The sequence below is a fragment of the Dendrobates tinctorius genome, unplaced genomic scaffold, assembly GCF_039654945.1.
Source record: "Dendrobates tinctorius isolate UK_male_01 unplaced genomic scaffold, ASM3965494v1 ptg000055l, whole genome shotgun sequence".
Classification (NCBI taxonomy): Eukaryota; Metazoa; Chordata; class Amphibia; order Anura; family Dendrobatidae; genus Dendrobates; species Dendrobates tinctorius.
In genome coordinates this window covers 1029626-1055890 of record NW_027361723.1, presented here as the reverse complement: position 1 = coordinate 1055890, position 26265 = coordinate 1029626, and the positions used below count along the sequence as shown (strand labels likewise).

General features: G+C 45.2%; 1 protein-coding gene across 1 annotated transcript in view; it reads left to right on the top strand.

Annotated features, from left to right (window-relative positions):
- The first annotated feature begins 551 nt into the window (after window positions 1-551).
- The window catches only part of LOC141091580 (uncharacterized), a 111516-nt gene continuing 85802 nt past the window's right edge, over window positions 552-26265 (top strand). The window contains exons 1-8 of the mRNA XM_073577236.1: window positions 552-763; window positions 2742-2871; window positions 3570-3755; window positions 3865-3943; window positions 12477-12574; window positions 12676-12739; window positions 12844-12932; window positions 24555-24666. Coding sequence (XP_073433337.1) covers window positions 2794-2871; window positions 3570-3755; window positions 3865-3943; window positions 12477-12574; window positions 12676-12739; window positions 12844-12932; window positions 24555-24666 — 706 coding nt within the window. The 5' untranslated portion in view covers window positions 552-763; window positions 2742-2793. The remainder of the gene's footprint in view (window positions 764-2741; window positions 2872-3569; window positions 3756-3864; window positions 3944-12476; window positions 12575-12675; window positions 12740-12843; window positions 12933-24554; window positions 24667-26265) is intronic.

Here is a 26265-nt window from a genome sequence, read left to right as displayed (position 1 = left end):
AACTCCCAGCACGTCCCAGGAAGGAGCTAAACGCTACAACTCCCAGCACGTCCCGGGAAGGAGCTAAACGCTACAACTCCCAGCACGTCCCAGGAAGGAGCTAAATGCTACAACTCCCAGCACGTCCCAGGAAGGAGCTAAATGCTACAACTCCCAGCACGTCCCAGGAAGGAGCTAAACGCTACAACTCCCAGCACGTCCCGGGAAGGAGCTAAACGCTACAACTCCCAGCACGTCCCAGGAAGGAGCTAAATGCTACAACTCCCAGCACGTCCCAGGAAGGAGCTAAATGCTACAACTCCCAGCACGTCCCAGGAAGGAGCTAAACGCTACAACTCCCAGCACGTCCCAGGAAGGAGCTAAATGCTACAACTCCCAGCACGTCCCGGGAAGGAGCTAAACGCTACAACTCCCAGCACGTCCCAGGAAGGAGCTAAATGCTACAACTCCCAGCACGTCCCAGGAAGGAGCTAAATGCTACAACTCCCAGCACGTCCCAGGAAGGAGCTAAACGCTACAACTCCCAGCACGTCCTTGTTCTCTGAGTGTGAAGAGAACCCTGCGCTCCATCACTTCTCCTCACAGCACAGGCTCCTCCCCCTCAGGTCACGTGGTCACCACAAAATTCCTTTCTCCACCTCTTACAATGTCTGCTCTTGAGCTCCGCCCACTCACGTGACTGATCACATGGTGATGAAGTCATCACAGGTCCTTCACTTCTTTATACAAGCTGCAAATCAGAGAGGAAAACCAGAGGGTAAAGGTAATGGCGGGAGATACATGGGGGCTGTGGGAGGTCAGTGGTGTGGGGGGCACTGGAGATACATGGGGGCTGTGGGAGGTCAGTGGTGTGGGGGGCACTGGAGATACATGGGGGCTGTGGGAGGTCAGTGGTGTGGGGGGCACTGGAGATATATGGGGGCTGTGGGAGGTCAGTGGTGTGGGGGGCACTGGAGATACATGGGGGCTGTGGGAGGTCAGTGGTGTGGGGAGCGCTGGAGATACATGGGGGCTGTGGGAGGTCAGCGGTGTGGGGGGCACTGGAGATACATGGGGGCTGTGGGAGGTCAGTGGTGTGGGGGGCACTGGAGATACATGGGGGCTGTGGGAGGTCAGTGGTGTGGGGGGCACTGGAGATACATGGGGGCTGTGGGAGGTCAGTGGTGTGGGGAGCGCTGGAGATACATGGGGGCTGTGGGAGGTCAGTGGTGTGGGGGGCGCTGGAGATACATGGGGGCTGTGGGAGGTCAGTGGTGTGGGGGACGCTGGAGATACATGGGGGCTGTGGGAGGTCAGTGGTGTGGGGGACGCTGGAGATACATGGGGGCTGTGGGAGGTCAGTGGTGTGGGGGACGCTGGAGATACATGGGGGCTGTGGGAGGTCAGTGGTGTGGGGGACGCTGGAGATACATGGGGGCTGTGGGAGGTCAGTGGTGTGGGGGACACTGGAGATACATGGGGGCTGTGGGAGGTCAGTGGTGTGGGGGACACTGGAGATACATGGGGGCTGTGGGAGGTCAGTGGTGTGGGGGGCACTGGAGATACATGGGGGCTGTGGTAGGAATTGTGTTTGTTCAGTGCTTGTTTCAATTGCAGTGCGGAGAGGGGCGTAATTTAAATTTTCCCCGCTGACCCTCTCCCCGCGTTCCCCGCTGACCCGTTCCCCGCTGGCCCTCTCCCCGCTGGCCCTCTCCCCGCTGGCCCTCTCCCCGCTGGCCCTCTCCCCGCTGGCCCTCTCCCCGCTGGCCCTCTCCCCGCTGGCCCGTTCCCCGCTGGCCCTCTCCCCGCGTTCCCCGCTGGCCCTCTCCCCGCGTTCCCCGCTGGCCCTCTCCCCGCGTTTCCCGCTGGCCCTCTCCCCGCGTTTCCCGCTGGCCCTCTCCCCGCGTTTCCCGCTGGCCCTCTCCCCGCGTTCCCCGCTGGCCCTCTCCCCGCGTTCCCCGCTGGCCCTCTCCCCGCGTTCCCCGCTGGCCCTCTCCCCGCGTTCCCCGCTGGCCCTCTCCCCGCGTTTCCCGCTGGCCCTCTCCCCGCGTTTCCCGCTGGCCCTCTCCCCGCGTTTCCCGCTGGCCCTCTCCCCGCGTTTCCCGCTGGCCCTCTCCCCGCGTTTCCCGCTGGCCCTCTCCCCGCGTTTCCCGCTGGCCCTCTCCCCGCGTTTCCCGCTGGCCCTCTCCCCGCGTTCCCCGCTGGCCCTCTCCCCGCGTTCCCCGCTGGCCCTCTCCCCGCGTTCCCCGCTGGCCCTCTCCCCACGTTCCCCGCTGGCCCTCTCCCCGCGTTCCCCGCTGGCCCTCTCCCCGCGTTCCCCGCTGACCCTCTCCCCGCGTTCCCCGCTGACCCTCTCCCCGCGTTCCCCGCTGACCCTCTCCCCGCGTTCCCCGCTGACCCTCTCCCTGCTGACCCTCTCCCTGCGTTCCCCGCTGACCCTCTCCCTGCGTTCCCCGGTGATACTCTCACCACGTCAGTATAACTGTGCTGTCACCAGTGATGTCTGCGCACTGTGATCATAAACTTCATTCTCCCTTTATCGTTTTATAAACGCCCGGAAGGGGAGGAGACATCAGACACATGGAGCAGATCCCGCCCACTTTTACAGCAGTCGTAATGCGAGCTAGCGTTACACTAGGCTTGAATTTCATATTTTATACCATTAACAAAATTTTTGGAAAGAAATCTGTTGCTGACACATTCCCTCTAATAATCCAGTTTCTGCATCTTACTTTGCTTCTCCCATTTTTCTGCATTACCAGGACACAGGACTTCATCAATACTTTTATTTTTCTTCTGAAAGACGAATCAAGGATGGAGAAAAACCGAGATACAATCACTAAAAGATTATTAAACTTCACCATGGAGATCATCTACCTGCTGACCGGAGAGGTGACGTCTCTATGGTTCTTCTCTGATCTTTTTCGGTCTTTTTTAGGACAGTGGTGTGTACCTGAGGAGGAACGCTACTTGTATGGCTTGAATCCCGCAGTGAATGATGTCACCACCATAGTTGGTGCAGAGTTGCTGTTTTCAAGTCTTTCGTGCTCGGCGGAGAGCAGATCCTTCTCCCCTAGTTTTCTGTAGACCAACCACATAGTCCGTAACATCGATGTACAGGGTTGACCGGCTGGGACGAGAACATATAAGTAGTGGCAGCGGTTCTGTGTCTCGTGACAGGTTTTAGCCATGAGTTGTGTGAGGCGAGGAGAAGTCGTGGCTGATGAGTTCAGAACTAGGCTTTTGTAAGATAACGGCGTGAAAGAACTGAGCAGTGAAAAATGCCAAAACCAGCCACCATAAACTGTTAGGTTCCACTGTAATCTATGCTCCAGTGGTAATATTACGGGAGGAATGAGTGACTGTGCGGGGGAGGAAGAGTTCACAATGTGTCTGGAGTAATAGCTCTTGAGGTGATGTATCCATCCTCCACAGTGTCAGTAAGGCAGCCGTGAGATCTCCATTGCTAGCTTGTAGTTTAATGAGTTGCATTTGGATGGAAGGAAGCAGATTGTAATTCTGTAGAAAGATCTATATGACATCTCTCTTGTATTGTGCACTGACATTTATCAGTGTCTCTTCATACACAGGATTACACAATAGTGAAGAAGACTACGGGGGATTGTGTGACTCCCAACAGCCAAGAGTCAGGAGGGCGGAGCAGGAGCTGGTGCCCTATCAGAGAGCCTCCCCCGCACTCCGGGTTATGTGACAGGAACAATAAGCAAAAGATCCTCGACGTCACCAACAAGATCATTGAGCTGCTGACCGGAGAGGTGGGAATGCTGGGACATTATAAAGGATTGGCACTGATCGGGTGATGACTGTATCATTGTGTGTATCGGGTTCCTGTATCAGAACATTGCTGTCTATTTCTTCCTGTAGATGTGGGAGTATCTGGTAGAACACAAGGATCTGTATGAGAACGTCATTATGGAAAACTATCGGCATCCTACCGCACAAGGTAAGAGCAGAGATTCTAGATCAAGCTACCACTTTTACACAGTCGCAGAACCATAACAGCCTAGTGAACCCGAGACTATTGTTGATGAAGAAGAGAGAAATTTTATTAAATTTCTTCATTCTTAACTTGGGAAAAGAGGATGATTCCAATATTTTTACTTTTTAAATATTTTTTAGACATATTTACTTCCCTGTCCACACAGGGCACCTAAAGCCTGTAATATGTAGTGAAAATCATGATCTCCTATAAAGCCTAGCCAACATGGCACCACCACACATCTGCCTGGGACATATGTCTGGGCAATATCACGGCACTTAAACGCCACTGTTGTGCGTATCCGTCATAGACTGTTAAAGGGTTACTCGATGAGACGAAACTGTCAGATAAGTCAGAGGCGAAGCTAGATTTTTCAGTATAAATTTAGTTCGGCGACCCCCCATCCTATAAACTTCTAAGGCAGTTTGAGTAGTCATTGTCACAACTCTGTCGCGTGTACCGGGACCAGAGGCTTGTTCGTTGTCCCTAAAGCTAGGGGCGCCCTAGCTCGCCCGGTTCCCCCGGATTACTTCTGATGGTGAAGATGCGGGGGCCACGTATCTTGCCTTAGCTCCTGAATCCACCCTCGGTCTGTATCTTTCCCCTACCCAGGAAACAGGGGAGTAGTAGTGTACCTTAATACACCAACCAGACTAACAAGTTAATACGAATAGGACTAAAGGAAAATATCTATCATACAAATATACTCACACAGACAACAGAGGTAAATACTGGCGAGTAGAGAATGGGTGAAAACCAAAGTAGGAGAATAAAGGGAAAATATCACACAAAACCTAGCAACAGTCACAGATAAATCCACCAACCACCTTCTTCTATATTAACCACCAACAACCTCCAGTCATGCAGCATAAGCTAGTTCTGACAGTGAGTGCACAGCTGAGAGCCTTAATGCAGGAAAGCTTCCAGGAGTTCTCAACTGAGCAGATTAACCCATGCACTGCTAAAAGAAAAATACAAATATGAAGGTGAAGTGCTTCTAATCAGTGCAGGAGTAGGGGAAACCTGTGACAGTGGCCATGTATTGACGAGCTGCTGTTGTTAATTCTCTCAATGTTTATTGAAACAAAATACAACCCCTGCTTCATTGAAACTAAAAAGGGAGAAAAACTGCTCATCACGTGACCGTAAGTATGAAAAGGGCATATGAACCAGCAAGCAGAGCCGAGTTGTAACAGTGACTATATTACTCGCTGTTAACATTAAGCACTGTAGCCGGATGCTATCATTAATACTCCTAACATAAATACAAAGACAGCAGGCCTTAACTTTTGACATGGCACACTACTTTATTACAAAAGCCGTGTATCATATTATCTGACATGTATAAAAACCAGAAGCACCATCCATACAGAAATGCAACATCAGAACCACTAACGGGACAGAAATACATTACCAGAGCCACTAGGAGTACAGAAGTACTGTATCACAACCAGCAGCAGTGTAGAAATAGATGACCAGAAACCCCAGGAAGTACAGGAAAACAGCATTAGAGCCACAAACAGTGCAGAAATACAGTACCAGAACAGTCTTCAGTACATGAATATAGCACCAGAACCACCACCAGTACAGATATACATTACCAAGCTTATAAGCAGAGAACCAGAGTTTAAAACCCAAATTAAGTAAAAAATATATTTTATTAATTAATTTACAGAGATAGAAAGAAGGTGTAGGTGGAAGCAAATACTCAGGGAATAGGGATGCAGTACACAAGGGACCAGCTAAAAACTGGGGTATTATAGCAATGGCAACACAAAGTTTAATAAAAGTGATTAAATGATGAAAATTAAGTATACTGCTCTGGCAAAAATTAAGAGACCACTTCCAAATTTTCAGTTTGTCTGATTTCTCTCTTTATCGATAATTTTGAATAAAATGTAAATTGTTCTTTTAGTCTACAAACTACTGACATGTCTCCGAATTTCCAAGAACTACATTTTTTTTTTTTTTCTGAAAAGGAGAAATGTTCAAAACTAAAAGATCCCAGTGCTTTTAGACCTCAAATAATGTAAAGAAAACAAGTCCATAATCATTTAGAAACAACAATACTAATGTTTTAACCAGGGCTGTGGAGTCTGTAAGCCACAGTTGCGACTCCGACTCCGACTCCTGGATTTTATCAGGCTCCGACTCCGACTCCGACTCCTTCATAAATGGCCAATTCATAACAACAAATTTACTGTTGTAAAATATTAAACATCGTGCTTATTCAGTTTCTCACCATCATATAAGTAATCAGACCACTTAGAGCAAAAACTACATTTATTAGAATACAATTAGAATATAGCAAATAACTTTTATAAACTTTTCTAAACTGTAAGTAAATATGCAATAAACACTTTTATGCAGTTAATAAGAAGAAATCTATAAATTTGTCCTTAGAAAAAGTATTGCCTCTGTCAGATCCTCCTTCATGGATGCCCTCAAATCTGATCTAATTATTTTGAGAGCAGAGAACAACCTCTCTACACTAACTTGTGTTGGTGGCAAAGCAGTAACCACTCGGGCAACATCTCTGACAATGTCAGGATACAGAGGAATCGCTTGTTGCACTGTTATTTTTGATGAACGGTCAAATTTCTCAATTTCTTTTAGTGCACATGAAAAATTCTGCTGAAATGTACTGGCTGTGTTCCTTGATGGGGATGACTCTTCTTCTATGCGGGAACGCTTTGCACGGTCCTTGTGATCCAAATATTTTTCAAAATTAAATTCTTCATCAGTTGATGATGAGGGTGAAGATGTGACAGGACGACCAAATTCTTCTTGTTCCTCCTGACTGTTCTGCAACCCTTTCATCCTTACTGCTATTTCAAACAGAGCTTCTTTTCCTTTACTTAGCTGTTGATCATCTAGAAGAATCCGATGCATTGGGTCTACATAAACAGCTGCCAAAAGAATGTTATTTTGTAATAGTAGCTCCTCTCTCCGTTTCATTGATGTAGCAATGCCACTTGCAATTAACCCTCCTCTTTGGGACAGGCGAAACATCAGGTTCTTCCACTCCTTTAAGAAAATACCTGGAGTTAAGTCCTCTGCTTGTAATTTTTTAGTCATTGTAAATGGGTGCTCTAGCAATTTTTCCAGCTCAGTCACCTGATTCCACTGACTTTCATTTAGCGTCAGTTGAGGGTTAGCCATGTCTACAAGAAAGGTTTTCAGTTCAACCAAGCGCTGAATCATTAAGTAAGTACTGCCCCATCGTGTGGCTTGATCAATAATTGCCCCTTTTCCAGCACGTCTCTTCAAAATTGAGTCAACTTTAGGGGTTCTGGCAACAGTAGCCAATTTTTTCACCTTGCCAATCAGTGCAGCAGCATGTCCTTCTTGCAGACTGTCTCTTATAGCCAGCTGTAGCGTATGCACAACACAGCGCATGTGATGAATGAAAGAACATATTGACACAGTTTCAACAAGATCATCTAAACTATCATGTTGCTGTTCATCTGAAGCAACTTCAGTTTGCTCCTCAGTTACAATACTGTGTTCCTCTATTTCAAACATTTCTGTGTCTGTGGACCCAGAATGTTCTTCTAGCTGCTGGTCACCATCATTACTCTCATTCATTAGCTTAATAGTACTTATCATATTTGAAGCATTGTCAGTTACGACAGAAAGAACTTGCTCTTTTTTAAGTTCATAGTCTTGCAGAACCTTTTCCACCAAGACCTGGAGAAACTCACTGGTGTGATGAGCTTTGGTGTCTTTTACTGCCAATGTCTTGGTAACTATTTCATTTTTGTCACAAACAAATCGGACATTGATGGCAAAATAGTTCACTCTGTGACGTGTGCAGGCATCCATTTTAAGAAACAGAAAGCGTCCCTTGAGAGTTTTTTTAAGTTCTTCCTTTTGTTTAAAAGCTTCTTCGATTACTAATTTTCTAATACTCTCTCTCCAGAGAAACACCAAGCTTGCGGGCCATTTCCCCATTCAGACACATAAAAGCTGGTCGTGAAAATAATGAAATAGGCACACTATCCTTTACAACAAGCTCTATTATCTGTTTTTTAAATGTATCTACTGTCATTGTCACAGTAACTTTGTCACTGACAAAATATCTTGCAACTGATGGCTGCAAAGTTCTCTGCTCCTTTGGCTGGAAGAGCTGGGCACTGGTTCATTGGTTTGGATGCAGTCTTTCTCATCCACTGCTTTCAGTACTTCTGGATGAAAGCGCTGTAAATGTCTCTTTAGATTAGAAGCTCTGGTAGGAGCATTTTTATCTTTGCCTGAATATGCACTCATCTTGGCTTCACAGCATTTGTTTTCGTCTGGATCATTTGTCATACACTGACAGACATAATGTTTTCTATCTTGAGTGATGGTGAAATGTTCAAATACAGCTGATTTAATGTGATGCTTCTTTGACATTCTCAGGTTTTTAATTCTGCATTCACAATCCAAATGACAATTGTTTTTCCTAAAAACAATTGTACAAAATTATTGCCAGGTCGTACAACTGATATAGTGGTCAGTAATACTGTTATTATTCCTCATGTACTCACAGTTAACTGATGCAAAGTTTGTTGAAAGGATAATACTTCTTACAGTCTTCCTCTTCTGAGTAGCAGGCAGCTGTGAGATGCTTGGAAGACGCACACCTAGTATGATCTAGTCTAGAGGAGGAGCTTTACTACTAAGAATTTCCAACACATTTTCACTTTCAGTTTCATACATTGTAAGTAGGGGGGTTGGGGCAGCATGAGGTTAACCAAGTATAAGATTAGATAAGGGCAGTGGAGAACAGTGACACACAAGAAGTAAGAAATGTCTCTATAGGCCCTTTTACATTTAGCTATGCACCAGCGATCCGACCAGCGATCCGACCCGGTCAGCAGAACTGCTTATCACTGTTGTTCATAGTTTGATAGAACATACAGTCATGGCCCCTGCAATTCTGTCAGATAATATTCAGTTTCTTCCTGAAAATGATTGCAAACACAAATTCTTTGGTATTATTATCTTCATTTAATTTGTCTTAAATGAAAAAACACAAAAGAGAATGAAGCAAAAAGCAAAACATTGATCATTTCACACAAAACTCCAAAAATGGGCCGGACAAAAGTATTAGCACCCTCAGCCTAATACTTGGTTGCACAACCTTTAGCCAAAATAACTGCGACCAACCACTTCCGGTAACCATCAATGAGTTTCTTACAATGCTCTGCTGGAATTTTAGACCATTCTTCTTTGGCAAACTGCTCCAGGTCCCTGATATTAGAAGGGTGCCTTCTCCAAACTGCCATTTTTAGATCTCTCCACAGGTGTTCTATGGGATTCAGGTCTGGACTCATTGCTGGTCACCTTAGAGGTCTCCAGTGCTTTCTCTCAAACCATTTTCTAGTGCTTTTTGAAGTGTGTTTTGGGTTATTGTCCTGCTGGAAGACCCATGACCTCTGAGGTAGACCCAGCTTTCTCACACTGGGCCCTAAATTATGCTGCAAAATTTGTTTGTAGTCTTCTGACTTCATAATGCCATGCACACGGTCAAGCAGTCCAGTGCCAGAGGCAGCAAAGCAACCCCAGAACATCAGGGAACCTCCGCCGTGTTTGACTGTAGGGACCGTGTACTTTTCTTTGAATGCCTCTTTTTTCTCCTGTAAACTCTATGTTGATGCTTTTGCCCTAAAAGCTCTACTTTTGTCTCATCTGACCAGAGAACATTCTTCCAAAATGTTTTAGGCTTTTTAAGGTAAGTTTTGGCAAACTCCAGCCTGGCTTTTTTATGTCTCGGGGTAAGAAGTGGAGTCTTCCTGGGTCTCCTACCATACAGTCCCTTTTCATTCAGATGCCGACGGATAGTACGGATTGACACCGTTGTACCCTCGGACTGCAGGGCAGCTTGAACTTGTTTGGATGTTAGTGGAGGTTCTTTATCCAACATCCGCACAATCTTGCGTTGAAATCTCTTGTCAATTTTTCTTTTCCGGCCACATCTAGGGAGGTTAGCCACAGTGCCATGGGCTTTACACTTCTTGATGACACTGCGCACGGTAGACACAGGAACATTCAGGTCTTTGGAGATGGACTTGTAGCCTTGAGATTGCTCATGCTTCCTCACAATTTGGTTTCTCAAGTCCTCAGACAGTTCTTTGGTCTTCTTTCTTTTCTCCATGCTCAATGTGGTACACACAAGGACACAGGACAGAGGTTGAGTCAACTTTAATCCATGTCAACTGGCTGCAAGTGTGATTTAGTTATTGCCAACACCTGTTAGGTGCCACAGGTAAGTTACAGGTGCTGTTAATTACACAAATTAGAGAAGCATCACATTATTTTTCGAACAGTGCCAATACTTTTGTCCACCCTCTTTATGTTTGGTGTGGAATTATATCCAATTTGGCTTTAGGACAATTTTTTTTGTGTTTTTTCATTTAAGACAAATTAAATGAAGATAATAATACCAAAGAATCTGTGTTTGCAATCATTTTCAGGAAGAAACTGAGTATTATCTGACAGAATTGCAGGGGTGTCAATACTTTTGGCCATGACTGTATATATTTGAGTAACATTTATAAAATTCATATGAAAGTTCAATTATGAAATATTAATACATTTTTTTTAAAGCTGGAGTCGGAGTCGGTACATTTCTACCGACTCCGACTCCAACCAAAACTAACTCCGACTCCATGACTCCGACTCCACAGCCCTGGTTTTAACTCGGGAAGAGTTCAGAAATCAATATTCTGTGGAATCCCCATGATTGTTAATCCCAGCTTTCAGGCGTCTTGGCTGCTTTCCTCCAGTGTCGCACGCGGCTTCTGGGTGACCTTATGCCACTCCTGGTACACCCATGTCAGCAGTTCTTCTTTGTTTGATGGCTTGCGACTCTCCATCTTCCTCTTGATTACATTCCAGAAGTTCTCAGTGGGGTTCACGTCTGGAGATTGGGCGGCCATGACAGGGTTTTGATGTGATGGCCTCTTAATTTTTGCCAGAGGTGTATCTTTGTTATGCTGCCAATGTGTTAAAAATAAATAAGTGCAAAAAAATGGACCCACATAAAAGAACAGGTATAAGATATAGCAGAAATTGCAGTGAAGGAGTATATGTCCACATAGGTAGAGTGCATGTAATGTCACCTTACTTCATAAGTGACCGCATTGTATGGGCTCAATAAGTCAACACTGAAATAGCGTTGGAAATCAAATTGCTGCCATAATATCACAACATCCCGTACCTGTTAAATGGAGGAAAGGGGGTCATAGGCTGTCTCAAGGATGCGTCCACCCCGACGCGCGTTTCGGCATCTGCCTTCATCAGGGGGTCACCCTATCTCATGTCCATGGTACACCTGTGGTGGTAGAAATAGAATAATATATACTATCACTTAACACCCTAAAATAAATATTATTACCTGTTCATGTGTACACTGTTTTTGAGACTTTTTTTTGACTAATTACCAAGCTAATTGCAGTGATGAATTGTAACTTGAGGTCAACCCTATATACAATTTTATCGCATGAGCCTACAACAATTCCCACTAAGTCCTTAGCAAAGGTAAGGAGATACTGGGAGTTGTTACCAGCCATCATCAGACTGTAGATCATTCAGGAACCACGGTCCTAATGATATGATGTCATTGTCACATTTACATCCTGGTACCTTATAGGTGACATCTTTTCTGGTTGAAGTTGTTCTTTCTTTTCTTCTCTATCTGCTCCAAACACCACGGTGACCTTTCACAACCAAGCTTTTCTCTGCAGACTTCCATCTTCTCCGATCTTCTGCAGCACATCCCGACATGGTGTCCTTATAATAAAAATGGCATTATGAAGCTCCTGAATAAAAGTATCTGTCCTACGCTGAGCCCCTGAATAAATAATTTCCCCTCACTATATTCCCTGCACAAAACATGAACCCAGCACTGTCCCTCTTATAATACATGGCCTCCACACTGTCCTCTCCTTTCCATACTGGGCACCTATTCACACTGTCTCTCACCCTGCGTCTCCCCTTCAGTCGTACTTCTTCTCCGAGCCAGCTCTCAGCTTCACAGCCAGCTCGGACAGTGGGCAAATCTCACTACTCCTTGGAGACACCTCAGACTTCTGCGTTTGGTAACCGGACAGTGCTCCCCTGCTGATTTGTACCTGGCTCAATCGAGACTGTTCTTCCGCCAGTGCAGCTGAAGTCTGTAAACGACTAGGCGTCATGTAAAATTATAGCCTCAAAATAACGGAAGTTTCAGAACGCTTGGTCTGATATCTTCTCTAACACCACAATACTTAGGAGCAGGACAAGTTTTGAGACTCGACTCAACTTTCTGAAGTTCCACAGAGCGGAGCCTGAGATTATAATTTGGGCACCACCATGTTATCTTAGTGTTCCAGCAGAAAGTTGGCGAGCGCAACACTATTATAGCCCCTTGATAATTATCTCTAACAAGGGAGGTGATGAGAGAAGTGTGTGATGTATTGTCAGATCTACAGATGGTTATGGTTCCGTCACTCTGTGTCTGTGTCTCTCACAGATGGATCCCGAAGGAGAAATCCACCAGAGAGATGTCCCTGTCCTCGGTATACCCCGGACCGTCCAGAGGAAAATCACAACATCCCGGAGAATCATCAGGTAGGTTGAACTGAGTCCTCACCGAAATACGACCATAAAGAGATGGAACCAAAGTTCATTCAGTATTTTTTTTTTTTTTTTTTTTTTTTTTGGCGGCTTAGGGTGAAGACCTGAGGGGAATCAATGTCGTGGTTATAGGAGAGGAGACGCAGGCCAGTCAGCCGAGTAAGGAAGGGGAGACCATCACTGGTTGTAAAAGAGCGTCCTCTAGATACAACGCTCATCAACTGATCATCACATGCAAACTATCGGTTCTGTGTCTCCTACAGATGAAAGAATCCCCCCAGAGAGAGGTCCCCGTCCTCTGTACTCCCGGGATCGCCCAGAGGGAAGTCACAACGCCCCGGAGACTCCTCAGGTAGATGACGCTGAGCGCTGTACCAAATTTATGGAGGGACATGTGGAAATTTTTGTCCCTCCAGTCGTAAATTCTATCATAGGTTTGTGGTGGTTTCCTACAGTCAACAGGTTACAATACTCTAGGAAAGGAGATGGAGTCTGTAGACCACACACGGACAAAGCTCAACAAAGTTCTATGCTTTAAAATAAAAACAACAGAACTTAGAAAATGCCCAAAAAAATACACAAAACCAGCAGCAATCCTAATAAACAAGGGTCTAATGAGACTTAAGACCGGTCATATCGCTTCTGTGTAATTCAGCATCTGAAGACCAGGGAGTTCACACTGTCGTAGCTGCTTTTGTTCTGACCAAGCGTCAGCTGTCCAGATCACCAGTGAGTCCGAATCGTGAGGTTTTTTCGCCCTTTCTGTTGCAAGCGCTTGGAGACAAAGAAACTTCAACACACAAGCTGTGGTCAAATCACTTTATCTGACGTAATGAAATATAAGACATGTTTTTATACCATTTACAACAATATGTGACTCTGGAGCTCATTTGGCCCCCACCATCACCTCAGGGTCATACCTTGTTTACAATATACCCAGAACACGCTGTTGAGAACAAATATGATAACAAGTATAGTTTCCTTGAAGACAGAGACTACTAGTCTACATAAGAATAATTCTAGCAATAATAAGGCAAAAGGCAATTGAAGTCTTAAAGGCATTTAAAGGGATATAAAAGCAAACCATTAACTCTTCTATATCAATTTCCCCCTTTTGTAAATGGTATAACCTTTGCCACAGGGTCAGGTGATGTCCACAAAGGAGCTACTGTCTCATGGGTCTAGTACCCATAAGGGGGCTTCCTACCTGCTTCGCCCATCCACCCTCAGTGTGGACACTCACCTTCCCCATCAGCAATGGCTACCTGGGGTCTATGATACACTACAGAAGGTTCAGCCTTAGATTTTTTTTTTTTTTTCCCACACATACATTATTCAGAAGCTTAAGTAATACATATATTAGCGCTTTTACGGCTACATAAAACAATAAGCAAAACAACAAAATTTGCATACAAGTCTGCAAAATGCCAAAAATCCATCCTGCTAAGCTATTAAACCAATTTGCTGGATTTAGGAAAGAGAATACGTTACCCCACCAGGAATCTCTGTTTGCACTGTGTTGCTTTAACCATTGGTCTCTGAGTTCACCTATTTTGTCTATACTGGCCCTGATCTGGAGATTGCCAGCAGGGTCGATATAATTATGACAGGTGGGACCCATTATCTGACACATTCCTCCTTTTTTTGCTGTCAGGTAATCTAGGACTATAGTATGCTGGTTAGTAACTACGATTAATTGTCTATGTATTGTATTAGTCTCATTTAGAACTTCAAGAATCTGGAAAATCTGATTGTCCAGGTAGTCGGTACATTCCACTAATTTATCCCACAGTTGTGTTATGAAGGGGTATATTAGCATACTACTGAATATTTTGTTATCCCCATCTCTACTAGATGCGGCCTACCATTTGGCTGGGGCTTATAGTCTGCAGCCCTTCTATACAAAGTGTGAATTGGGACTGCTGCTGTGTCTATTTTACTATGAGGAACTATGAAAGTGGCTGGTGTCAGTTTAGCAAGAGTGCAGACCCCTCTTATGTCCGGGCTCACCCACCTGTAGGCTCGATGTCCGCAAACCAAGAATATTTCAGGGAGAACACAAACGTGACCAGGGGTCTGTATACATTGGTATAAACTCAAAAGTCCTGACATAGGCTTATGGGCGCACCAAGTATTATTCATTGGTTTTCCCCTTATACCAGATGTACATTTACCCCTTTCTTTCCTTATTATTTTACCCGTAGATGCTTTACAGCCTTCAACGCCATCCTGGTACAGCGTCTCATTAACCTGTGTTTGATCATGAGTGTATATGCGGAAGCAATTATTGTCCTCACCACAGGTGTCTGCTCCAGTGTGTTGAAGACTGAACCACCGTCCATCATTGGGAATAGGGTCTGAGTGAGGGATCTCAGTCCTCCTCCTGGCGACCATATCTCCGACATCTGAGTCATATTCCCGCCACCACATTTGTACCTTTAGGCCGCGTTATATTAAACTGAAACCAGGGATTAGCGGCCCATTCGACTATAGCCAATGAGGCAGATATATCACGGGGCACACCTAGATTGAGTCCAAGTCTCATTGTGTATGCAGTGTGGGGTTAATACCTCCCATGGCTCCAGAGGTAAGGCTAAGAACGGCATAGTCCTCGCAGATACAGGGCTGTGTATACAGATCCAACAGTCCATCGGTTTCTGTCCTTCCTTGTCCTTTATAAGAAGAGCATGATGCCGAATAAGTTTGTTGTCCCAATCAGCATTTAAGAGTTTGTCCTGTGTCTCTGTAGAGTGCAGTAACCCTGTCACTGCCAGCAAGGTGATGAGGAGTAGTCATTCTACTGGTGAAAGGACCTTCTTGCAGTGACTGGCGTGGATCCAGGTGGACTTTCCCTCAAGTTTTACTGAAGTGGATGTGGTCAGCTGGACTTGGAAGGGGCCGTCAAATCATGTGTCCAGGCTCCTTCTCACGTGCCTGCGTATAACCACCCAATCACCTGGATTCAGCTGATGCACATCTGCACTGGCATTAGGATCTGGAATGTATGAGAACACATGTTTATGCACCACATTAAGTCTTTCCTGCAAGGCCTAGACATAGGCTGTCATAGCACTTGTTGCATTTGTAGCACCTGTGGGAAGTACAGACCAGTCTTTGGTGCACTACCAAACAGGACTTCAAAGGGAGACAAGCCTGTCTTTCTATTTGGAGTGTGTCTAACTGAAAAGAGTGCAAGAGGCAAGCACTCTACCCTGCTCTTTCCTGTGTCTGCCATGGCCTTTTGAATTTTCAGTTTAAGTGTCCCATTTAGTCTTTCCACTTTCCCACTACTTTGTGGCCTATATGGTGTATGAAATGCTTGCTGTACACCCGGGGCCTGCATGACTTCCCTCATTATTTCTCCCGTGAAGTGTGTACCCCTATCTGTTTCTGTGGCTTCTGGGACACCATACCTGCAGATCAGTTCTTTCATCAGTTTGTCTGTAGTCATTTTAGCATTTGCACATTTTACCGGATAGGCTTCCGGCCAACCAGAGAAGAGATCTACACATACTAGGATATTTGCATACACTCCTACCTTGGTAGCTGTATGTCGTCAATCTGCCGTCTCTGAAACGGGTAGAGAGGCCTAGATGTCGCTTTCTTAGGGACTTTTACTGTTTTACCTGGGTTGTCCTGTGCACAGATGAGGCATGATTGTACAAGTTTCGCGGCTGCGTAACTGAAGCCAGGAGCGATCCAGAAGGCATCTACCATGGCACACATGTGACTTTTTGAGGTGTGAGTGGGGACATGTGCTGCTTGCGCCATGATTGGGAACAGGGACTTTGGTGGGCACATTTTATCCTTATTCTCCCATACTCCATTTGAGTTCAGCTCAGCTCCCAGTCTCCCCCGGTGTACCTTCTCTGTTTGGGCAGCCTTTTGCCGGAGGGATTTCAGGACATCTAGACCCAATGTGGCTGGAATACGCTGACTCCCCGCCACCGTCCACTGCTCTCTCTAGGCCGCCTTGTGCTATTTTAGCAGCCTCGTTCGCCCTTCTATTGCCCTCTACCTCCACGGAGTCACCTTTATGTGTGCTTTTACCTTGACAATGCCAACCTGGACTGGTAACATCAATGCCTCCATCAATTGTTTCACCAGCTCTGCATTTTTAATGGGCTTCGAATCTGTAAAAATATTAGCGACTTTACCTGCAGCGGCTCTACACGCCTCAGTGAGTGCCTTCAACTCTGCCTCCTGCGCCGACATGTGAGGAGAGAGTGGTTCCGCTCGGATTACCTCATGTGAGGATACTGCTGCATATCCAGTGTAGAATCGTCCATCCTGGTGGTATCTGGGGCCATCTACAAAAAAGAACAGGTTTTTCATGAACGTGTGCAAACCCAACTGTCTCCTGACTCATCAGTTCTATGCAGACATGTTCATGTGTCATGTCAAAGTATCCTTCCTCACTCACTAATACGGTCACAATTCCCCCTTTTTCTGAATCCACAGGCAGGAGGGTGGCTGGATTCAGAACGTTACATCTTTTGAGGGTGACATACTCAGGAATTAGTAGAGCACACTCAAGTCGGAGCTGTCTGGCCATAGACAGATGTTTTGGTTGAACTTGTAGGAGTATGGCATGGATGTCATGTGGGGAATAGATTGTCAAAAGAAACGTCCGTGTGATCTCACATGCCTTTCCTAGTAGTAGTGCAGCTGCTCCTACCGCACAGACACAATCAATTGTATTTTGTGTGAGGTCCCGGGTCTGATGACAAGCAGCCATAAAGTGGTTGGAATATTTGTGAAGCGGACCTGATCCAAGGCCTACTGTAGGTCACTATACCTAGGAAAGTGCATAGATGCTGATGTGACCTGGGTAGAGGGAGATCTTGAATTGCCTGTTTCCTGTCCTGTGTCTCGTACCTTCGGCAATATAATGTCCCAACAAATGTCACCTTTTGTTTGTAATACTGTAATTTGTCACGTGAGACCTTGCAACCCTTAGGGTCATCCACGTACTGTAATAGTACAATCAGCAGATGAGGTGATGGCCACTACTCAAGGATCCCTGCGAGAGGTCCCGGATTGCTGCTGAATAGATGGCAGGGGATTTCTTTCCCCCTTTGTGGGAGGACTGTCCAACAATATTGTTCACCTCTATGAGTAAAGGAGAAAAACACTGACAGTCTGGGTGCAGAGGTACAGAGAAGAATGCACCTGCTAAATCAATGACTGTGAAACATTCTGACATTACTGGGATCTGTGACAGTATTGTGTGTGTGTGTTAGGGACGATTGAGGTCACACTCACTGTATCATCATTAATAGCCCTTAAGTCATGAACTTTTCTGTAAGTGTCAGCAAACCCTTGAGTCCTTTTTTTTTTTTTTTTTTTTTTTTTCCTAATGGGATACAAAGTGGTGTCGCAGGGGGAAGATCTTTGCAGTCCAGGGGGGGTTTCTTTGCACCAGAACCCCTGCCTTAACATACTCTCTAATATCTCTGCTCGGGGCAATTGATTTGGCTAGGCTCAAGGGGTATTGCTTTTAGACAAGGAATGTTTCCTTCTTTCATTTTAATCATGACAGGGGGAATGGGCAGCCGACCCACATCAGTTTTTCCCCCCTTGCCCAAACAGTGTCTGGCACCTGTCCCATTTCCTCATCTTCAGGCATTTTGGTGTCAGGTGTTAGTTTCACCGCTTTTGTCATATACACCATTGCCGCAATCTTACACAAATGTTTATCTGAGAGGGGACTTTGTGACTGTAATACCCTCAGGAGAGTACTGTATGGTGGCCGGGATCGCACTCAGCACATCTGCTCCCAGTAAATTCATAGGGGTATTGTCACTAACAATAAGTTTTGTAAGTACCACAATTCCAGCACCTCACTGTTTCTAGGTCCCTTGGTCCCCTATTACGTCTCCACTTTTTTCCTTGTGCTCCAGCATACATGACAGGTCGTCTTATTGTCCTTGTTTGCTCAACTCCTTTAGCTACTTTAAGGAGGTCTTTCGGATCTACATGTCTCCATTCAGGTCTGGCTGTCTGTACTGCGTCTCGTAAGTCTTTGTTCATACCGTCAATGAATGCATTCACCAGTATTCTAACATCAAGTGGGTTTATGCAAATGTACCCCATGTCTGCCCATTTCAGCTGTAACCGTCCAAAGTACATCTCTACACTCTCTCCTCTTTGCTGTCTCACATTAGTCAGGAGTACGGACTGCTCTGATTGTTCCACTGTAGCCCATTGTCTTAGTGACTCACAGTACGTCTCCCCAGACCATGCAGATTTATCATCCATGCCCCAAGCCTGATTCTTTGTCACATCTGTATGTGTCTTAATTATATGATCTAGTGCGTCACCTGCCTTTAAACTCACCAACCTCTCTAGGTCTGCCCAGGTACACTTATATGTCTGCTGTACTTCCTTTATGTGTCTGTAAAACGGGAATGGTTGGTCTTCAGGGTCAGGCAGCTGCTTCAGCAAAGCTAGCTGGTCAGAGGGGCTCCAGAGATAATGCACCTGCATCTTTCTTATTCTAGTTGCACTTCTAGGTCCTGATGGGGTTGGTCGTCTGATGTCTACTGTCAGCTTACTCCTCAAGGGCCAATGTCCCCACTATCCACACTATTATGTCAGCTTCTTATGATCTTGTCTGGACAGGATAGGATTTAGCGCAATTCGCTTAGGTCAGTAGCACAGGTCACACAAGTAGCTATTCAGTCTGGGTTTGTCTGAGTCTGATCACAGTGTTTACAAGTCCATCTGTTTTGTCTGGGTCTCTGGTTACACTTTGTCAATCAAACATTCATAATACACCTTTCATACTGCTGCACATTCTCAAGCATCATTTATTCACTTGCTATTTTCTTCCCTTGTCTGTGCCTTTTTGTACATCCAAACATTCACACTCTGGTATTTTTGCCTTTTTCAATATTTGTCCAACCTACCTGTTTCACTGCTTCCTTTCTGCTCTGTCTTTTACAATTTGCATAGCTGTCTTGGATCTCATTGGGGGCACCGACTGTACACAGAAAAAGTTGCCATGGCTTCAACCTTTTTCTGCCGACAGCTCACCTTCTGAAATGCCCTCCCAGTGTGCCTGGACCTCTGTCTTACAGGCCACACTTAGCAAGTCAGAGAGAGCCTGCCAAGGTGTAGCGGGAAGGCTCCTTGCCTCTCACCCGGTAGACCTACAGGATGTAACGGGAAGGCTCTCTGCCTCTCACCCGTTAGATCAGCTGGCTAGAATAGGATCAGGCCTGAATCCTTCCTGCCCAGCTCCATGGATTGTTGTGGGAAGGCTATTTCAACTTTAGACAGCTCACCTTTCTTCTGAAATGCCCTTCTGTGTGTCTGGACCTCTGTCTTACAGCCCACACATAGCAAGTCAGAGTGAGCCTGCCAAGGTATATCCAGAGGGCTCCTCGCCCTCGCCTCTCACCCACAACAAAAAACCCGCTGACTAAAGTAAGAAGGCCCAGGTGTGATAGGCCTCTGACCTACTTTATCAGCCGTACAGTCGGCTACCTCCTCTGTTGATACACAATTTGCTATACAAATCAATCACACAACTAGAAGCAGGTTCAAACACAATGACCAAACAATCACTTACAATTACCAATCACTTACAATTTCCTTCTAAATTAGGCACCATATTTTACTTTTAACTTCCAACTTCAATTAAGTACTGTTGCTTTAAAATGCACAAATCTTTCAGCGCGTACCTTACGGATAGAATTACAGAGAATTTTGAGCACAGCTCACACTCAGCAGAGATAAGAGCGAAGGAAGAAGAAAAACTGCGCAGCGCCATCCTTCCCCCCCCCTCCCATCAGAATGCAGCGTCGTCCTTCACAGAATTCTGTAGTTCTTTAGACTTATCAAAATCAATTTCTACAAAAGAAAACTCAATCATGGGATTTCACTGTAAGGGCAGATAACTGTATAATGAGATTAACCATGTCTTGCCCTTTTTCTGGCCAAATGCATTCAGGAAACTTTACAATGTAATGCCACATATAACACGAGATATATCATTACTCAATTCATTCAGTCTCAGATGTAGATTTGAAATATCTATAACGCATCTGTCCGGGATTCCACCACAGCTAGAAAGGTAACAAATCTCTTGACACAAAAATGATGTGTGATGATTCATTCATACGTGCTCATTCACGTATTTTTTTATACTCAATTACTCATCTCTCATCTTATTCAGAGGTTCTCATAGACATATAGACAAGGATTCACACAGCCTGCCTATCTTGCACTTTGATTTGATTGACACTTTAACCTACAGCAGTGTCCACTGACACTCCGAGAACACCAAAGCCAACTTCTTACACAAGAAACATTGAAAACCAGAGCAACCAAAAACCACAGCCTTATACAAATGTACTGGCAATCCAAAATAACCACTGCACAGAGTCTATCCCAGACTTTGTGCTACACAGTACACCAGTACACAACCAGTTAGTATATTAGTATATTGCCAGAACAGTTTAACAGATAATACAGATGACAATTATTATCTTATTACTCCAACTCTCATACGGACATACTCACCACTCACTGGTGATGTGGGTTCTTTTGAACCGTGCTGTTACAGTCTTACCCAGAGATATGTAGACATCCTTAGAAAGGTTGCAGATGCAGAATCAATGTAAGAATAAATGTTCTCACCTGCTGCAGCCTGGATTCTGCATTTTCAACCTCCCAGGAAGCTCCCACATACGGATTCCGAATAGACTGGTTTCCACGGTCCCCGTCGGGCGCCAAAACTGTCGTAGCTGCTTTTGTTCTGACCAAGCGTCAGCTGTCCAGATCACCAGTGAGTCGGAATCGTGAAGTTTTTTCGCCCTTTCTGTTGCAAGCGCTTGGAGACAAAGAAACTTCAACACACAAGCCGTGGTCAAATCACTTTATCTGACGTAATGAAATATAAGACATGTTTTTATACCATTTACAACAATATGTGACTCTGGAGCTCATTTGGCCCCCACCATCACCTCAGGGTCGTACCTTGTTTACAATATACCCAGAACACGTTGTTGAGAACAAATATGATAACAAGTATAGTTTCCTTGAAGACAGAGACTACTAGTCTACATAAGAATAATTCTAGCAATAATAAGGCAAAAGGCAATTGAAGTCTTAAAGGCATTTAAAGGGATATAAAAGCAAACCATTAACTCTTCTATATCAACACCTTGACTCTGAACCTCGCCACCCACGTTGTGACCCTAGTGTTCGCCTGTGTCTAGAGCCGATCAATAGTTCACTGGGCAAACAAGGCTTTAACGACTAAATGGTGAGGCAATAAGGGGGGAAAGTGAAGAATATTGGGCATTGTCTTGTCTGTGGCTCTATACTTAGCATTACTGCCAGCTCTGGAGACCGGGGTCTGAATCTGGCCGGCAACTACACCTATAAGGAGGTTGTCGGCATAATGTGTGCTGTCTGAGCGGCCGTCACTGATCCGCACAACAGTGAGAACTTCCATCTTGTTCCATCTTCTGCCTGATGCAGAAACGCGGTGGTACTAATATGGCTGTTTTGGGGAATATTCCTCAATTGGTGGATACAAAATAAGCCAGCAATTCTGGCAAAGGTTGTTTTTTTTTTTCAGTTGTCATCGTGGTAAAAAATAAATAACTTGTTTCAATGCGACTACGGATAGCATTTACATACTAGCAAATAAAGTCATTGTACAGGAGGAGGAGGTGAGCTGTGACATCACCTATTGTGAATGGTGGATCCTGTGTTATCTGCTGTATGTAGAGGTGTATCAGTCATGGAGGAGATGATGAGCTGTGACATCACCTATTGGGGATCCTATGTTATCTGCTGTATATAGAGGTGTTATTAGTCATTGAGGAGGAGGAGGAGGTGAGCTGTGACATCACCTATTCTGGATCCTGTGTTATCTGCTGAATAGAGAGGTGTTATCTGTCATTGTACAGGAGGAGGTGAGCTGTGACATCACCTATTGTGAATGGTGGATCCTTTACTGTATATAGAGGTGTTATCAGTCATTGTACAGGAAGAGGAGGTGAGCTGTGACATCACCTATTGTGAATGGGGGATCCTGTGTTATCTGTTGTATATAGAGGTGTTATCAGTCATTGTACAGGAAGAGGAGGTGAGCTGTGATATCACCTATTATGAATGGGGGATCATGTGTTATCAGTTATTGTAATTCTGCCTCTGATTAGGAAACTACTTAATCTCAGTACATATCTGGGCTGCAGAATTATGACAATAAGTAATTTACTTTATGTCACTAGTTTGCACGGTTTTCTAGATATTCTGAACAGAACGTCCAAGGGGGGTGTATTATGGCATTGAAATGAGAACTAGTTGTAGCCTCCTACTCTACTCCAAACATGCCCTCTATAGCAACAACCCCACCCTCCATAGCAACAGGCCCTCCCCGTCCACATGAAGCAGCCCTCATCACACAGTAACAAATCCTCCCCCTCTAGCAGCCTCAGTGCAGAGAGCAGCTGCTCCTCCCCCAGACACACACTGAACAGTGATCTATGGAAAGTGAAACTAGTGAGGAGGGAAAATCATCCTGTATTTTGGGACAGGCTGCTCCCATCAGTATTTGTGTCATTAGAGACATGGTGCTCACACATACACTGCACCAAATCTGCTGCTGTGTGAAGACATCAGTGACACAGAGCTGTCTCATTCACACAGCAGAGGCTTTGTCACACAAGTGACTGCCATCCCCTGTGCAGATTAGACGCTGCAGACCCCCATCACTGGCCATCACACAGTCTGTTCTCACTGCTGCCAGCAGCCTGCGACAGTGAGGGAAGGAATTACTGATAATGAGTTATGTATTGTAATCATGGAGTGGCCCAGAATGCAGGACGATTTTCCCTCCTCACTGGTTTCACTTTCCATAAAACACTCTTCAGTGTGTGTCTGGGGGAGGAGCAGCTGGGTGGTTTCTGCTCTCTGCACTGAGGCTGCTAGAGGGGGAGGATTTGTTACTGTGTGATGAGGGCTTGTTCATGTGGACGGGGAGGGCCTGTAGCTATGGAGGGTGGGGTTGTTGCTATAGAGGGCAGGTTTGGAGTAGAGTAGGAGGTTACGACTAGTTCTCATTTCAATGCCATAACACCCCGCCTTGGATGTTCTGTTGAGAATATTATCTAGAAAACCGTGCAAACTAGAGACAGAAAGTAAATTACTTATTGTCATAATTCTGCAGCCCAGATATGTACTGAGATTATGTGAAAAGCCCGGACAACCACTTTAATGGTGATATTGAGAGAGATAGATATAGATATATATCTCTCTCTCTCTCTCTCTCTCTCTCTCTCTCTCTCTCTATATATATATATATATATATATATATATATATATATATATATATATATATATATATATATAATCTCTCTAATTATTTTATTTATTTATTTTTTTATATCACACAGCCAGTCATACGTCCACAGCCTCTTCGGCGTGTGGAAATCCAACGCAAACTGGCAAAACCCAAACCTTTACTGCAGGTTTTAAATGAAAACTGTGGCCATGTCCCACATGTGAGACCCAGACTGGAGGGAGAGATCCGGCCCCCCACCATCCTACTGATCTCTCCAAAACTAAAAGCCCAGGACAGGTTTTCCTAAACTGATTTGGTGAAATGACTTGAGCCAGTCTAGACTGTTATTCTGCGCGGTAACCACAACCGTGGCTGTGATCACAATGCACCCCAGGGGTTCGGTATGTTTCCAGGCTTATTCTGGGGGGCACATATCGGCCCTCGCATACAATGCCCCTCACTGACAATAAATCTATCATATGTAGCATAAGAACTTGACTTCTATGATTTCTTTTCTGACTACAAGTTCCCTTTACAAATTGAACTCTGCCAGTAAGAAACCCTTAAAGAAGATTCTTCCATTAATTTACAGCCCTCCTCCATGACACTCATCTGTTGGCTTTCTCCTTGTCGCTGCCGTATTGTTCTGACGTTTTACACCTGGTGTATCAGGGGGAAGATCTGGCTGTTGTTAAAGTGGAGGTTAAAGAAGAAGCCGATGAGGTGATGAGGAGCGATCCAGTGAGTGACGTGACGGAGGAGATGCCCAGAGATGTTGGCGCAGGTAAGTCACCATCTGCTGTGGCCCGAAAATACTCGGTATCATCGTGCTGGACCTAAGGAGTCCTCTCTGCAGGGTCCGGTCATGTATTGGGGCCTGTGTCTGTGGTTTTTTTTGAGGGGTCTTTTGTAGCAGGTCCTCTCTAAAAACAATGCCTGAAAAATGTTCCAGATAATTTTTATTGTAAAACCACTTTGCTCTTCACGTTCAGTCTTTTGAGCATTTTTTTTTCCATTTCTGGTTTTGAAAAATGCCTGGTGAGCAGACAAAGTTCCTGTCGCTCCGCTAAGGCGACTTCTGCCGGGAAAAGCTCTAACCTAGGTACTGGTCCAATCAAAAGGCTGCAAAAATGCCTCTAGAAAAGAAACTCTGCCATAATGTTTGAAAAACTGTTCAAAACGCAGATTCAGGAAACAAACGCTCCACAAAGAAGGAGCGTTTCATCATGTGGTTTCTTAAATAATAAAAAGAAACTCCGTCTGACGATACCCTAAGGGTTAAGGTGTTTTGGGGCAGAAACTAAGTGCATATTCTTCAAATCCTCCTCAAAAAACTTAACTCCTGTAAAACTTTCAGCTCAGTTTCTGCTCCAAAAACTTGGAGATAAAGCAATAAGACTTGGTGTGCGCACACCCTCACATTTAACTTTTTGGCACAGAGGTTGTACTTGTAGCCAGGATTTAACCCATTCACGACATTTGCTGTACCTATACGTCACGGTCAGATAGGGGTTCCTGACCAATGGAGTATACGTACGTCATGGTGATCAATCGGGCACAGTAGCGGTCACCGCGCAGTTGCTGCCGGGAGTCGGCTTACCTGATAGCCAAGCCTTGTCTGTCATAGGAACAATGCCTGCACCACCCCAGCTATTTAACCCTCTAAATGTTGTGATCAATATCAGTCACAGCATTTGAGAGGCTAAGAGGGAGGGGGTTCCCTGTGCCCTCTGATCGGCGCCACCGCTACGTTATTATGGGCTACCGATCATCATAGCAACCCTAGGGTCATCATGTAGACCTCCGGGTCTGCTAGCTACGGGAACTTGTTAAGACCATTCTCGGAGCATGGCCTAAGAGGCTTCTGTCAGTGCAGCACTGACAAGTATAATACATTGCAATGCTTTTATTCCAGCGACCAGAGTGACTATGTAAAGAAAAAAAAAAGTTATACCAATAAATATGTATACAGTCACACTAGTTAACCATGTAAAAATAAATAAAACCAATTCTTCACATGCTGTTGATTTTTTTTTTTTTTTTTTTTTTTTCATTCTGCCTCCCAAAGATCGCAGTAAGGCTCGTCGCACATTTATCCTTGTCTCTGCGCTGAGCGCTTACATCGGGGTTTCCGTGTAAATCTCTGAAATACCTAATTCAGACAGAACCCCCGGCGGAAGATTCCCTATAATGGGGCAGATGGAGGCACTGTGGACGCTGTGTGACCCTAAAAGTACCGTCGGCCACAGTTTTCTGCACTTTTGAAAAAAAACGACACCGCTGAACAGAGGCCAGATGGAGCCAGATAAACTCTGCTGCCTCACTATAGTGAATGGATCCCTAGGGGGGTTTCATCTGAATCGCGTCACTCAGAGATTTATGT